Below are 14,153 nucleotides of genomic sequence, written 5' to 3'. Positions count from 1 at the left end.
CTGTGCTCTCTGTGATAGCTGCATCCTGGTGCTTCTGTGCTTTTGCATGTATTTGTGTGATACTTCCCGAAGACATCACCGCTGGCTTCTTTTTGACAGGGAAAATTGCTTCAGTGAAAATTTCCAAGTGGCTTTTTGGAGCACTGGGAGTTGGAGGGATAAGTGGAAAGAAGGCAGTGCTAACAAGGGCACGTTCCTCCTGTGACTCCGGGTGCTTTTTTCATTCATGCCTGCTGGACCTTGAGTCACTGCTGCTGTTCTGCTGCACTAGGAAAGAGTGAATGCAACTCCTTTTTTTTTTTTCCAAAACATGTTAAGATCTGGCTTTTCTTCCAACCAGTATGTGCTGTTCCTTGGGGAGAGTTCACTCCAGTAAAGCCCTGGGCTTGTGGCAGGTGTGTCTGGAGGCCTGGCCTTTGGAAGGCTCCCAACCTCCCCTTGTCCTCTGGCCCTGCCAGTGTTTCTTTGTTCCAGATCATCCTGTTCTTTGCCCAAGCTGTCTTCATGGTTGGCACACCATAAACTGTTAACTGATCTCTTGACAATTTATAAGAAAACAAAATGGCTCCTTACATTTATTCTTTGCTAAATGATTGCCTGGTATGACCTTTAGCTGGCAGATATATTTGAAGAGGTAAACAGATGAGGTAATTTGGGTATCCCCACTTTTTAAACTGCTTACAATTATCCAAGCATTTTTTTTTCTCCCAACTTGTTTATCACTGTGAAACTCTGGGTGATTTTATCCCTTAGTAATGCTGGTTTTAGCAAGTCTGAGTTCATTTCGGTAGAAGTAAAAGAGAAATGCTTTTGCTGCTTCTATTACTGGTGCTTTTTTTTAGGAAAGATCATATTTATTTAAACCCCTGAATACCTGTTCATTCTTCTCTCAGCCTTGCTAGCAAGTCAATAAAGATAAAATAAAAGTGAATTCACTTAAGAAAGGATCTCTGGGGAGGAACAAAGTGTGAGGAGCTTTGTATCAGAAGGCAAAGCTGGGGATAATTAGCAGCATATGAGAACCACCAGAGTTTGTCACTGTCAAACAACTGCTGGGATAACGTTTCCCGGAGGCAGCCCAGGCTGTCCCACAGCCATCTGTGAACGTGCCCTGGTGATGGTGGTGCAAAGCTGTCCCCCTCGGGGAAGCTGCTGCCCCTCCTGCCCCCCTCTGGCTCCTCTGAGCACGGATGCCAACAACATCCCAGCACTGCTCAGCCCCTCCCGCAGCCCCTCCATCCATCATGTCACCAGCAGCCTCCACTGAGGGTCTCTGTGGGACAGATGGGTGTCATCTGGGGGCCGGGGTCTGCGTGTCACCACCGTTCTCCCAGAGGCTTGCTGACACGGGTGAGCACTGTTGGCCTGCTGGAGCACAGCCCTCAGCGAAATCCTGCTTTATCTCTTGTCTTCTAAGGGAAACAGTGACAGCTACGTCCCTTGGAACTGGTGGTCGGTGCCACGGTCTCTCTTTAGGAAAGCAAAATTTCTTTTGAACACTCAAGGCCTGATTTTAGCACATGTGCTTGAGAGGGATGTGATTGCCATGCAAATGGAAAAAGGCAGCCATCTTCCACGAGCCCTCCAGACAAGAGCACTTGGATGCTTCCATCCGAAAAATGCTGGCAGAGCAGTAACCACAGGCACTCAACAGGGAGGCAGCTCAAGAAGGGACCAAATCCAGCCTTTTCCATGGCAAAGATCACTTTGGATGTTTGTAAACACTAAATGCCAGCCATCTGTAGCAGATACACCCAAAGTCACATACTTGAATATTTGAAAATGTCAAACTAGAAATTAGTTGACACTTGATTTTAATATTATCAGTGTCTGGTCCAGAGATTTCAGGGGAAGGGAGCTCTCGGTCATATACAGCGATTACTTTTATAAGACTTTTCATAATCCTGGTCCACAGCTGAAGAGGGTCAGTTTAGTAGTTATGGTTTCAGTTTCAAAGATAAACATGCTTTTTATAATCCTGCATAATGTTTTTAAAGGAAATTGAATATTAAATGAATGTATGTACTTAAAGAATTGCTTATGTAACGTTAATGACTTCAACTAAGAAATGTCAGGAAATAAATGTAGTTCTCAGTATTTAGTAAACAGAATGTGTTTTCTATCATTTTGTGTATTATGGCTGGTATAGTCCTCCTTACAAAGTTGGGATTTATTTTGATTTTGGTTGGCTTTCAGCAGATGTGTATGGTGAGTGAACATATATCTGCTGTCTGTTGTAGTCTGGAGAAATAATAATTACTTCTTGCTTGACAGTTCTATCATTTGAGAGATCTTTTTCCTTTCAAGTAGGTCTACTACATGCACCTTGTATTGTAGTTTACAGCAAAGGCCCAACATGAATTTGCCATGGAAATGTTCTACAGTAACTGGTATGTGTGTTTGATGCAGGGAAGGCAGCTGGGATCAGTGGTGTGCACAGAACAAAGCAAGATGATGGACCCAAGGTGACCGATCCCAGGCTCCTCCCAGATGAGTTTCTCCAAAGGACAGCCAAGGTAACTCCAAGGAGAGTGACAAGCAAGCACATGTGTGCTCCTAAAGGCTGAAGGGGACCAGCCCTGGCCTCCCAATAGTCTCCATCTGTTGATCTTTGAGTCTCATTCCCCATTTCAAAAAGAGTAATTGTCTGATCTGATAAAAATCAAGTGACTTTTTACCAATTATCCTAGGTTAAGTTCCCTTTGTTTGTCATGCAAGATTACTTAGCAAGATTCAGGAAAAAGATTGGATACTAATATGAGTGTCAGGATATCCAAAGTTGTCAGAATTAATTCTTATAGACTTTGGAAAGGCTGCTAGTGCTGTTGATTCAAGATTTGAGTCAATCTATAAATGTTAAGAGACCAGAAAAGAAGACTGCTGGGTCAGACTGGGTCAGGTCTCTTCCACGTCTTGTGCTTTCCCTTGTGCAGTCTCTTATTCTGGTCCCTGTTGTTGGCTGGGCTGCTCGAGTCTCATCCAATGTGGCAATTCCAGCACTCAGAATCGTGCAGAGGTGCAGCTCCTGAAACCTTTTGGAAGGACTCTTCTGTATACAGCTTAGGAAATTGGCTATAATGTTTCTGTTATCCAGTGATTTATTAAGGTCTACAAAAATATAGCCTGGATGAACACCTCTCTGGAACAATTATTTAGTGATATTGTAATTTATTATTCTTTTCAAAGCCATCTTGTATAAAGGTAAAATAACCCCTGACTTCAGAAAGCACAGAGAGGAGGAGAGAACTGCCAAATTCCCAACAGCACATCCTTTCCTGTGGTTAGCATTGGATCTGCCAGCGGCACCGTTTTTGGACTGACCTGTTCTGTGCTGACTGTTGAAATCACAGGCCGAGGATACAAATGAAAGATTTTACAGGAGTTGCTTGTATTTTGTGGCTAATTCCCTGCATTTGGAAGCATCTGCTTCTTGTCTGGTTTTGTTCTGTAATCAAGAAAATTGCTGTAGAGAGCTAGCACTTGGAAGGCACTTAGCTCCTCTATAGCCATGAGCAAGATGGCAAGGAAAACACATTGTAAATAGGTACAATTAAAAAATGCATACAGATATACACACACATAGGGCAAACAAGATATAGACCTTGTGACTTTTCCGGGCACTCTGCTAAGCCTCTGTGTATCCCTATTCTGTTAAAGAAAATAACTTTCTCTGAAGGTATTAACTGCAGAAACTTGTGCCTCTCCTAGGTGGTCTATATTTTGGAAAAGAAGCATTCCCGAGCAGCTACAGGTTTCATCAAACTTCTGGCAGACAGGAACAGTGAACTCTTCAAGAGGTGTGCCATGTTCTCACCTATGGACCACAGAGTGCCCAGGGTCTATGTGCCCTTGTCTGATTGTCCTCCAGACTTTGTGACCAGGCCTGAGGGATATTCGCAGAAGCTCTTCATCTGTCGCATCGTGGACTGGAAAGAAGACAGCAACTTCGCAAAAGGGTATGTGGCTGCCCTTGGAAGTAGAGATGACTGAGATGTCTAGTCAGAATTCTTGGTTTCACCTAATTTAATAGAAGCAATAGAGACAGAAATCTGTTAACAAGACACTTGTCATGTATCCCTCTGCTATTTATTGGATGAGGTTCGATGAGGGGCAGGGTAGTTCATCGCTCCTGGCTACAAAGTGGTAGTTTCTTCCAGCGCTTGCTTCAGCGTGCTGGCACATGGCAGTGTTACTGAGCACGTGTTCTAGAGGGAACACACACACACACAGACGTGCTGAGCCTGACCAGCACAAACACCGTGGGGTGCTGGCAGCCTTCTTGTCTTTCCTCCCTATGTTTAAGAGTAGTACACACACAGCGTGTAGGCATTTCACTTCTGCCAGAGGAAGAAGATCAGTAGCTGTGAGGTTTATCTTTAGTTTATAAGCCTTTACTGATAAGAAGTAGAAAGAAGTCACAGATTGTTGTGGTTTTAAAGTCACATTGCTTCAAGGAAGGATACTAGAACTGAAGGGAAGATTCATTCCCTCCTGAAGCCTATGAGGAGGGTGTTGCACTCCGTGTGTTTCAACAGGCACTGTAGAGCCATTGCTGTCCAGAGTTCAAATTGCAGGCACTGCTGTGAAGGAAGAGGTTTTAAGCCAGGGCTACACAAACGGCCTATGCTGGGCTGGATCCAGATTGCAAGTTCATTTTGCCTCTCCGTGAGGAAGACTGTAGTTTCCAGCATTGCCACTCTTTTCTTTGGAATAGCTGCAGTGTGCCAAGCTCCCACCTGGAGTGGCCACAGTGTTTCTATTGAGTGGGTCTCAATAAAAATGGACATTGATAAATGTTTTCAATAATCTTGGGGAAAACTAAGTAGTCCTGGCTTAGTTGGTGGTTCAGAGTAGGTAACTGACCTATGGCAATACTGTGATCAAATTTAAACAGACGATGGGGATCTGGATGTAATGTCTGGAGCATGTGCAGTGGTGGGGGTTGGGCATAAAGCCCAGCTTTGCTCTTCTCCTTGCACAGCAGTTCTGTTGGGGTAGCACAGGTGCTATACACTGTTATCACTTAGCAGGTCTCAGAGTCCTCAACTCAAACTATTGGTAAAGCTTAAAACTTACAGAAAACATTTTTAAGAGAAGGTATGTTGGTGCAGATATATCACCAGATAGATCTTGAGTTTACTTGAACTAAAAGTAAACTAAACTGAAGTCCCTGTTTCCCAGAGTTTGTTTTTTATCAGCTGTAGCTGCTTTGTCTGCCCAGTAATAGCAAGTTTCACATGTACTCCTCAAGAGCCACATGAGCCATGAAGTCACTCAGTGTTTCCTCGTTAAACTGCAGTGCATGAACTGCAGTGGCCTCCCTTTGAGCCCCACTTAACTATGGGCTGGCTGTGCTGTGAACTCCACTGTGACTAAGTTTCTTACTGGCAGAGATTTTCTTTGTCTTCTTTGACTCCAACTGAGAAAAGACTGGAGGGTGATTGTACTGCTTGGCTTCTTGTCATGAGCAACCCCCCTTTTCAGCAGGAACAGGGGAAATTAGGAGGATGGGTTAATATCTTTTTTATAGGCTAATGTGTGTGTCTTTACTCTGCGCTTCTGACAACATTGGATATTCTCATCTGTCTGGTTTGGTCGTTTCCAAGATGTGAAGGGTGTTGTCAGGAAAGAAAATGTCCATGATTGTCTTCATACCATAGCTGTTTCCTCTGGGAGTCGGTTGCACTTCAGTAAGTGGAGATGGGAGCGTAAAACCTTGCTGACCCCTTTATTGTTTTTAGCCATAAATAATGCTTGTTTAAACATGGAAAGACAAGGAAACCTCTTGAAGGTCCCAAAAGTTTCTGTTTGCTTTTTGGCTCATTTATAAGCTTGTTTTTAAGCTGTGTTGCCTTGTTTATGAGCTGTGTTGCTTGTCATGGCCTGAAGGGGGGAAGAGCAGCTGATCTGTAGCTCATTTTGTGCTTGGTTTTCTGAACGTTTTGGTGCACGCTGTAGTTCTGCCCACAAAATTCATAATACCTCTTTGGCAGCATCATCACCATGGTTTTGAAGGTGTTGGACAAAGAGCCTGTAGGTCATCACCCTGCACTGTCTGCTGGAAGTGGGACAAGGGAAACTCCCTCCTTAGTTGGCGGTCATGTCCCCTGGATGCCTTGGGTGTTGCTAGGTACTCTCCATCCTGCAGCTGAACTTTCCCAGGCCAGTCATTCGCCTTCCTCAGCTTTCCTTTTGCCTTGGGAAGTTCAACACCAGGTTTCCAAGCACAGTTAATGGCACAGTCTGATCTTCATAGTGACCATGTGTGGCTGGAGCAGTGGGATGCCCTGGCCAAGAATTTGGTGGTGGCACTGGCCACCCAGGGTGGCCACCTGCACAGGGCCAACCTGTCAGTCCCTGGAGGTCCCTTTGGGGAGGGGGTGCGTTTCTGTGTCGTGATTGCCACCTGGTGGTCACCAGCATGACACTGTCCCCTCTGAAGGCCACCCTGTCACCCCGCCTGTGCTGGAAAGGAGCAGGGAGGAACTAATGGTTCCATGTCCTGCTGGCAGTGCCCTGAATGTGGGCTGCTGTGCTCTCCGCTGCATGTGGAGTGATTTTACCTCAGCAGTAAAGTGCCATTGAACTGGAGCTGCTTCAGGTAGCAGCTAAAGCAAATTATCTCCAAAACCTCCTCCTTTTCCAGATAAATATCACAAGTGCTGTGATGTACTGTTATTTTCTGGGGACATTTTTTCAGTATTGGAGTCCAGGGTTGTTCTGAGTATTAGTCCAGACATCTGTGCACTTTTGGATATGGTTAAGGTGGAATTGTTTTGTCCCAATGTATGATGATGGATGAGACTATTAAAAAAATCCCATAATAGTAAAGCATGGAATCACTGACTCCCTCTGTGTCACATGAGGCTTGTGGCCATTCTAGCTCAGGGCCTTAGATATTGGTCTGTCAAGGCGACAAGATTTGTCCCAGCTTTTGCAATAAAATGAAATGCTGCAGGATGTTATTTCACTTGACACTCTTTCCAAAGCCATCCAAGTGGTTTGAGTTCTTTTCATCTCTGGCATTTTATTCTGTTTTGGTTTTTTTTTTTTTTTTTAAATTAAAAAATGTGTTTGGTGTGAGGACAAATGACCAGATTCGATGGCCGATTTGAAGGAGTACCCTGTGCTGCCCCAGCCATGTCATGTTCCAGTCAGTGCACGCTCCCACCATGTCTGACATTAGTCCAAGGGTATTCAAGGAATTCAAGGTAATGCTCCCCCATCAACGTCACAGAAAAGAAATGTTTACGTCTGTAGCCATTATGACTTTTTTAACTTTTGACATTTAGAAAAAACAAAAAGAGATACACGCAAGCCCGGGGTGTCACAGACACAGTGACTCCCTGGGAGTGAACGTCTGACTGCTGCTGGGCCCTGTGCCTGTTGTTGTTTATAAGCCTCTTGAACTGTTCTTGCTGCCCTTGGTGGCCGCGGAGCCCCATGAGTGATTTTGCAGCCTGGCTGTTACTCCAGGGCCATCGGTGATCCTATATGCATTACCTTTGATCACATGCTGTCCTGTCAGATTTTGCTCTGATGCAAGTCATCATTCCTGCATGACTGTAACATGGCCCCAATTAAAGTCAGTTATACACTTTTTATTTCAAGGTACTTGGGAAATGTTCCCTGGAACACTGTAAATCAAATGTTAATTACTATTAAAAAAATATTAGTCCTATATCAGACCTCTGGGTAAACCCCTTGTGGTTCGTAATCTAATTTCAGTAAACGGATCAAGAGGAACATGGGTTTCAAGACTGAGCTGGAAAGCACTCTGGCATTCAGAGGTGCTTTCCATGACTTGTCCTGCAGAAATCCAGCCGCCCTGCCGATGCACTTCCAACTCTGCCCTGCCAAAAGAAGGGGCACCTAAGACTCAAGCTCTTCACATTTCTTCTGGGTAGGGCAATGCGTCCTCCCTTTTCCAGTTGTATTTTTTTCAGTCCATCCTTGGTGGTGCTGGTGGGCCTGCAGACCCACAGGCTTGTCCTTGCTCAGTCCCAGCTCCACATTAGACGCTGGAAATGAAGTGATGATTTCTCTGGTTTATTGTTACTGCTGAGAGAGAGTGAGATAAAACTGATGCCTCATTTATTTACATTAAAATAAGGATTAGCCTGGGACCCAGCTGCAGGAACAGAGAACTCAGCCACAGTGCCAAATGCGCACGTATTTCTGCCATACAGTTTGTACATAAAATTGAAACAATGGAGGGAAATATCTTTTATCCTTGTTTTCATTTTTATTTTAAAGCTAGACGATGGGAACTCTACAATTTACCACACCACGAAGCGCGCAATCCTTTCCAGCATATTACACAATGTGACAGGTTTATTACCCAGCCCTTCCCGTTGAGAAGAGAGAGCTTTGCTCCCATAAAGAAGATGGTCTTGCTTACGCTGCGAGTTTAGGGTTTGTTGTGTGGGTTTATGGCACATTTGAAGCCTTGAGACCATCTTGCTCGTCCAAATAACAAGTGCACTGTTTTGGCCCCAATTTAGGAAAGTAATTAGTGTCTGTTCTTACTCATTGGAATCAAAGCAGAAGGATCGATATAATGATTGTGTATTTTATGCAGTGGAAAAACACTTATTAGAGTGGCTGTTTTTGTGCTTTGTTATTACCCCCTCTCTTTTGTGTCATATTTTGATGGATCTGCTTTAATTTCAGTTGTAATTTTCTTGGGGTCAGGAACATTATCTCTATTGACTGTAGTGTGCCATCCACCCTAATGGTAGTATATTAAAAAATAAAAAATAATTTATCTCTGTACTGTAGAGCAATCTAGAGGTGAGAAAGGGGACAAGGGGAGCCACCATGGGATGTAGGTTCTCATGGGATATTTGTAACCAGCTGGGAAGGGAACAAATGTCTCTCTCCTTTGGAGACCTGTTTTGCACAGTGTTCAGAGCTGAGGGCTTCTTTGACGCCAGAGCTGTTGGACAAATCCGTCCTGGGGTTTGCATTGGAGCAGATGGAAACTTTCTCTAAGCATAACAGAGCAGCAGCCTCATCCACACATATGCAGAATACTTAATCAAGGACTGTTAGCACGGGGGGACAATTTCCCCTATCTGTGACTTGCTTCTAGGTCCTTGGCTCCTCTCCAGTTAGGTCCTGGTTCAGAGGCTTCTGGTGATCCAGGAGGGGAGGGACAAACAACTTTGACTGCTTAGGTCCTGGAAGGAGCTGGGAAGATTGTTGGAAAGATGATCTGTGGGCACGTCTGTGTGTATGACTCCTGTAAGGAAGGCAGGAAGGGTTCTTCACACCACTGTCTCCACAGGGCGTTGGTTTGCTCCGGCACAGATGCGTATCCTTTGGGATTGAGAGCAGGGTACTGAGCTCCCTGGGAGTGCCTTTTGCAGAACTCTCTGGGATCTGGTGTGAATCTGTTCTTTATTTTGCGTAGTGGGATGAGTCACCTTTTTCAGTGGTGAGAAGAATAAAGAGACTCTCAATGGAACCGACCTTGTGTAAAGCTGGAGCTGCCTGTGTGGAAGGTTATGCTTTTCTTATCCCTGCTGGATGTATTTTTCTCTAAAATTGGAAAATTTTCTCACCTCTGCAATAAACTAATAATATAAAACATCTCTTTCAAATGAGATGCATGAGACAGCCCAGGGTATTGTCTGGTGAGTGTTTTGCATCTCCAGCAGGCATAAGTCACGCTGTGGTCTGAATTCCTGTTAAGTCCTCTGCCAAAACTCAGGGAGAAGTGAATGGGTGAAAGAGTGTATCTGAGGGCTCAGCAGCCTCTCTGTGGGGACAGTAACAACGTGACAGTGGTAATTATATAGTTTAAAAAGCATCTCTTCCTTTCTGCAGGCAGTTGAGCAAAAGTCTTGGACAGGCTGGGGAGATTGAGCCGGAAACAGAAGGGATCCTGACGGAGTATGGTGTGGATTTTTCTGACTTTTCTCCTGAAGCCCTGGAATGTCTTCCCCGGAACCTGCCCTGGGTTATCTCACCAGAAGAGCTGGCCAAAAGAAGAGATTTAAGGTAACAACAAAAGGCGTGGTCTGACACTCCGCCTTGGCTTGGTGCAGGCTTGCACTGTTTTGTTTTGCTTTCATCACATTTGTAGAGGCACTGACTTTGTTACATGTACCATATTATACCTTATCTGTGCTAGAAAGCATGGAAAGAAACTACTTTTGGAAGTACCTATAAACCCAGAAGATCAGTTGCTTGGAGAAGAGTTTCCTGAGGTAAAGAGGCCTTTTCTCAAAAGAACTATTGAAAACTGAAAATTCGGTGTTTGGCACCTACTCTGAAAGCTTTATGTTTTTGTCTGGAATGTATTACGTATTTTAGTGGTAGTTTTATAGCAGAGATTTTCTGAATGCCTGGCAGATCAAATGATCTTGGACATTGTTACTTTGAAACTTAAGCACAGGTAGAGACTGTCCTCTGTGTTTTCCTGTCTAGTCTCAACGTATTTCCCAGTTTTGAAGAGCTGGTGTCATGTGGAGTTTGTGATGGCTCTTGGTCAGGTTAGCAGCTGGCAAATGCAGTCTTTCCCTGCAGCTCAGCAGCTCTGTGCTGTCCATCTACCTCGCATTATCCATCCCTGCAACTCGGTGATGATCCCACCAGCTTCCTCCAGTCTGTTGGGTGGTCAACTCCCTGATAGTGCTGAATTACCCAAAACTAGTGGGTTTGCTACACTTCAAAGTGTCAGATTTCAGACACATCCTTCCTAGAAAACATTTATAAGACCAAAGAAAAATAATTTGTTTAGAACCTCACTTTGAAATAAAGGAAGGTGTGGGAAAACAAAACAATAAATGCAATATTAAGAATATACGGTGTGTTCTACTTCTACCCTTGCTTATGCTGGAGCATCCTGTCTCAGTTGGAATGATTCATTGCTTTCTTGTGTATTGGTGAGGTGAAGCAGCCCCATAACCCTGATTCCACAGGACACTGCAGTGGTGCGAGCACCTGCATATATGCAGCAAGCTCCCCCCTCTCTTAGTTTATCTGTGTTATTGGCATTATTACATTGACTTTAGCAATCTGAGCGGATCAGGTGATGAACTGCAGCCATTTGTATCTGCACCTGCACTCCAGGTGTTACTTTGGAGCTAATCCTGCTCTGGAGCCTGCAACCTCCTTATCACTTCAGCTTTCTGGATTTCCACTGCCATACAATGCAGTAATTCGGTGGAGAATCACACTCCTGATTGACTTGTGCTAACAGTCAGATACCAGTTCCAGACTGTAGGCTTCAAGTAGGCTTTCAAAAAAAAAAAAAAAAAAAAGAAGATACTGAATGCTGCTGTTCAGAAGTCACTGGAAAGTGCTTATTTTTATATTCTTGACTACAGTTCAGTAGCATTCTCTGTTTCTTCTGACCAAGTTCTTTTAAGCAAATAAAAAACTTGACTTTTCTCCAGTCAGACAGTCAGTTTTGGAAACGAATTCCAAGTGCATTTCTTGCTTTTATTGCTGAATTATTACACTGGGACTTATCAAGGTGATAACAGTTTTGCAGTTAAGCCATTTAAATCCCTCTCTGCCCCTTCCTGACCACAGTGCACACTACAAAGTAGATTTCCTTTTGATCCTCTCAAATATAAACATTTAACAGTGAAAGTTTTTAAGACAATTATTTGAGCTGAATTTCCTAATCCTTTTAATGTCAACTGCCACACTGCTGACTAACTAGTTTGTGGTCTAAACACATATAGAGATAACATGAGATTTCTAGTTATGGAAAGTAAAGTACGAGTGAGTCTTCCTTGTTGTTTCCTCACAGAAAGAGGTTTACCTACCCAGAAATAAGAAGAGTTTTATTAATAAATGCGGTGTGAATTGTAGCTGAGTGAAGTCAGGCAGCTGGAGACTTGGATGCCATCTCTTCTGGTCTCACCCATCAGAGCTTGAGAGACTGTTCTTGACAAGACCCAAGGTCTCTTGGCCTTAACTTGGTATCAGATATTAGCTTTCATATTAGCAGCAACAAGTGCTCTGTGGTCTGCAGTGTCCTACAAAGAGCCAGTACACACAGGTCTAGACTGGCATCCAGAGGAAGGCACCTGACCCTGGGCATCTGGTCTGGGTGCACATGGGAGTTGTGCCTTGTTTTCCAGGGGAGCTCACACCATGTGTGATGGCACCTGCCTCTCTGAGTGCCCATCTCTTCTGTACTCTGTGCATGCTGGTCTCTCAGGCTCCCCGAATTACTGTACAGTAGTCTGAGAGTATGATACCAAATAAATTACAGTGAAATAAAGACTCATCTTTTTTCCTGAAACAGCCATGTTAACACTTCTAAATAGCTCATCCTAATTCAATTTACACATTGCTCACCTGACTGGAGTAAACACATATTAAGAGTTTGGCTTAAAAATACTTCCATCTTCAGCAAATTCTCTCCAGTTCTGTAACAAAGAGCTGTGGATTTTCTGGTGTCGTGCATTAAGGTTGTGGGATTTGAAACTGAGACCCAAAAAATAGCATTGTATTTTTGTGTGTTTCCTTTTCCTGAGATAACTTTTCCTGGTTTCCCTTCGTTTTGGGAAAAGGCCCTTTCCTCCTCAAAAGGCCCTTTCCTCCTCAAAAGGCCCTTTCCTCCTCAAAAGGCCCTTTCTTCCTGTGTCCTGCTGACCGGTGTCCACAGTGTGGTTAGGTCTGGGAGTCGGTGTGTGGAACACGGAGCAGACGTTCTGTGCTGGAGGTGTTTGGGAGCGCGGTTTTAGAGGAAAGTGAGACACCAACTGCTAAGGCTGGGCAAGAGGGAAAGATATTTTGTCCATGCCATCTTGTAAATATGTTCCTTGATCTTCCTGCAAGTCTTTCAGTTTTACAGGAAGCCTCTTCTTGCCATGCATATTCTGTTTGTTTAACAACTGTGATCTCACCTACCCAGCCTGTGCAGAATTGCTTCCAGGAGATCTTTTTTTCCCTCGTTTCTCCAGTAATAGCTCACAAAAAAAGGTTTACATAATATTTCAACATTGCTTAAGGCAGAAAAGATCCAAACCTCGTAGATGGTTTTGAAATGTTTTAGCTGATTTAACACTCTGCTCTACCACTTTTGCACAGTTTTGCCATGGACGTCTGTTTTTTACCTGGAAGGGATAATTTGTAAAATTAGATGAGTATTTCATGGGCACTTCCAGCTTACTTGTTTCTAAAGAGCACCCGAAACTTGTAATGAAAAGCAGTAAGCAAGTATTAGGTGTTGGCACTGCATTCTGCAGTTGCATTTTACAGAGAGCCTGAAGGTTCATGAAGTGTCAGGATGATGTGATTGAGGAAACTTCCCTTCCAGAGACTTTAAATGTGATAATACAGATAGGGCCAGAGTTCTCATTTTATTATTCAGGTTGACTGGAATTGACATTTGTTTCATTAGAAGTTTGAGAAGTGTTTGGTTTCTGCTCTTAGGGAAACATTGGAGGATTACTGTCATAGAGACAAATGTTGATGGGTGCAAAGTTTCAACCATTTTCCGTTCTTTTCCAGTGTTACAACATGTAATTTTCATTTCCTTATTTGCTTTGCTTTGCACAGTGTTTCAATGGTGTGGGACAAAATATAGCCCCTGAAGAGAAGAGAGGTCAGGGCAAAGAAGGAAATACAAATTTCAGAGATGGTTGCAGGAAGGAGCTGGGGCTGGAGGAGGAGGCGGCCGTTTGAAGAGGTGTAGCCAGGAATCTAAGAAACCCAAAAGCTATTTCTAAGACTCATTCCAAATGTTTCTAATTTCATTCATATCTTTTTGTTTCCTTTACTGCTTAACTGGGACAAGAAACTAAAGCCAGGAAAGTCCAATCATAGTGGGAAACAAAAACCTAAATATTGGAGAGAGAAAAAAGGCTGTTCTTTGCAAAGCAGTTCTGCCTTTTGCTTGTCTCCCATTGTTGGTGTTACTGTGGAAAAATGTATAACATCACTCTTTTGGAAAGTGTTAAAACCTGTTCAAGTAGAGATGGTTTATATAGTTTAACATGGAAGAACTACAGGATATCTATTTCTTTACCATTTGCCTAATAATAAGTGAGCCTGTTGACCTCTGCTGGACTATTACAAATGTGAAACTTGGCACTCAAAATTGCTTGCTCCAAATTTTCCAGTTGCTTTCTCTTTTTCCATTTGATGTCATCCTGCCAACTAGTGATTTTATTATTATAAACAGG

At 43.6% G+C, this 14,153-nt stretch overlaps 1 protein-coding gene across 4 annotated transcripts in view; it reads left to right on the top strand.

Annotated features, from left to right (window-relative positions):
• DIS3L2 (DIS3 like 3'-5' exoribonuclease 2) overlaps nucleotides 1-14,153 on the top strand; it is a 184,292-nt gene that overhangs the window by 68,877 nt on the left and 101,262 nt on the right. For all 4 annotated transcript variants that reach the window (XM_027890613.1, XM_027890615.1, XM_027890616.1 and 1 more), the window contains 3 exons: nucleotides 2,410-2,516; nucleotides 3,709-3,956; nucleotides 9,832-10,005. In XM_027890613.1, the coding sequence (XP_027746414.1) occupies nucleotides 2,410-2,516; nucleotides 3,709-3,956; nucleotides 9,832-10,005 (529 nt within the window). The remainder of the gene's footprint in view (nucleotides 1-2,409; nucleotides 2,517-3,708; nucleotides 3,957-9,831; nucleotides 10,006-14,153) is intronic.

Source organism: Empidonax traillii, unplaced genomic scaffold, assembly GCF_003031625.1.
Source record: "Empidonax traillii isolate 1590-97213 ecotype Southwest subspecies unplaced genomic scaffold, ASM303162v1 scaffold292:size1342341, whole genome shotgun sequence".
In the NCBI taxonomy this organism is placed as follows: Eukaryota; Metazoa; Chordata; class Aves; order Passeriformes; family Tyrannidae; genus Empidonax; species Empidonax traillii.
The sequence above is the reverse complement of the archived record's forward strand: the minus strand, read 5'-3'. Positions and strand labels throughout refer to the sequence as shown.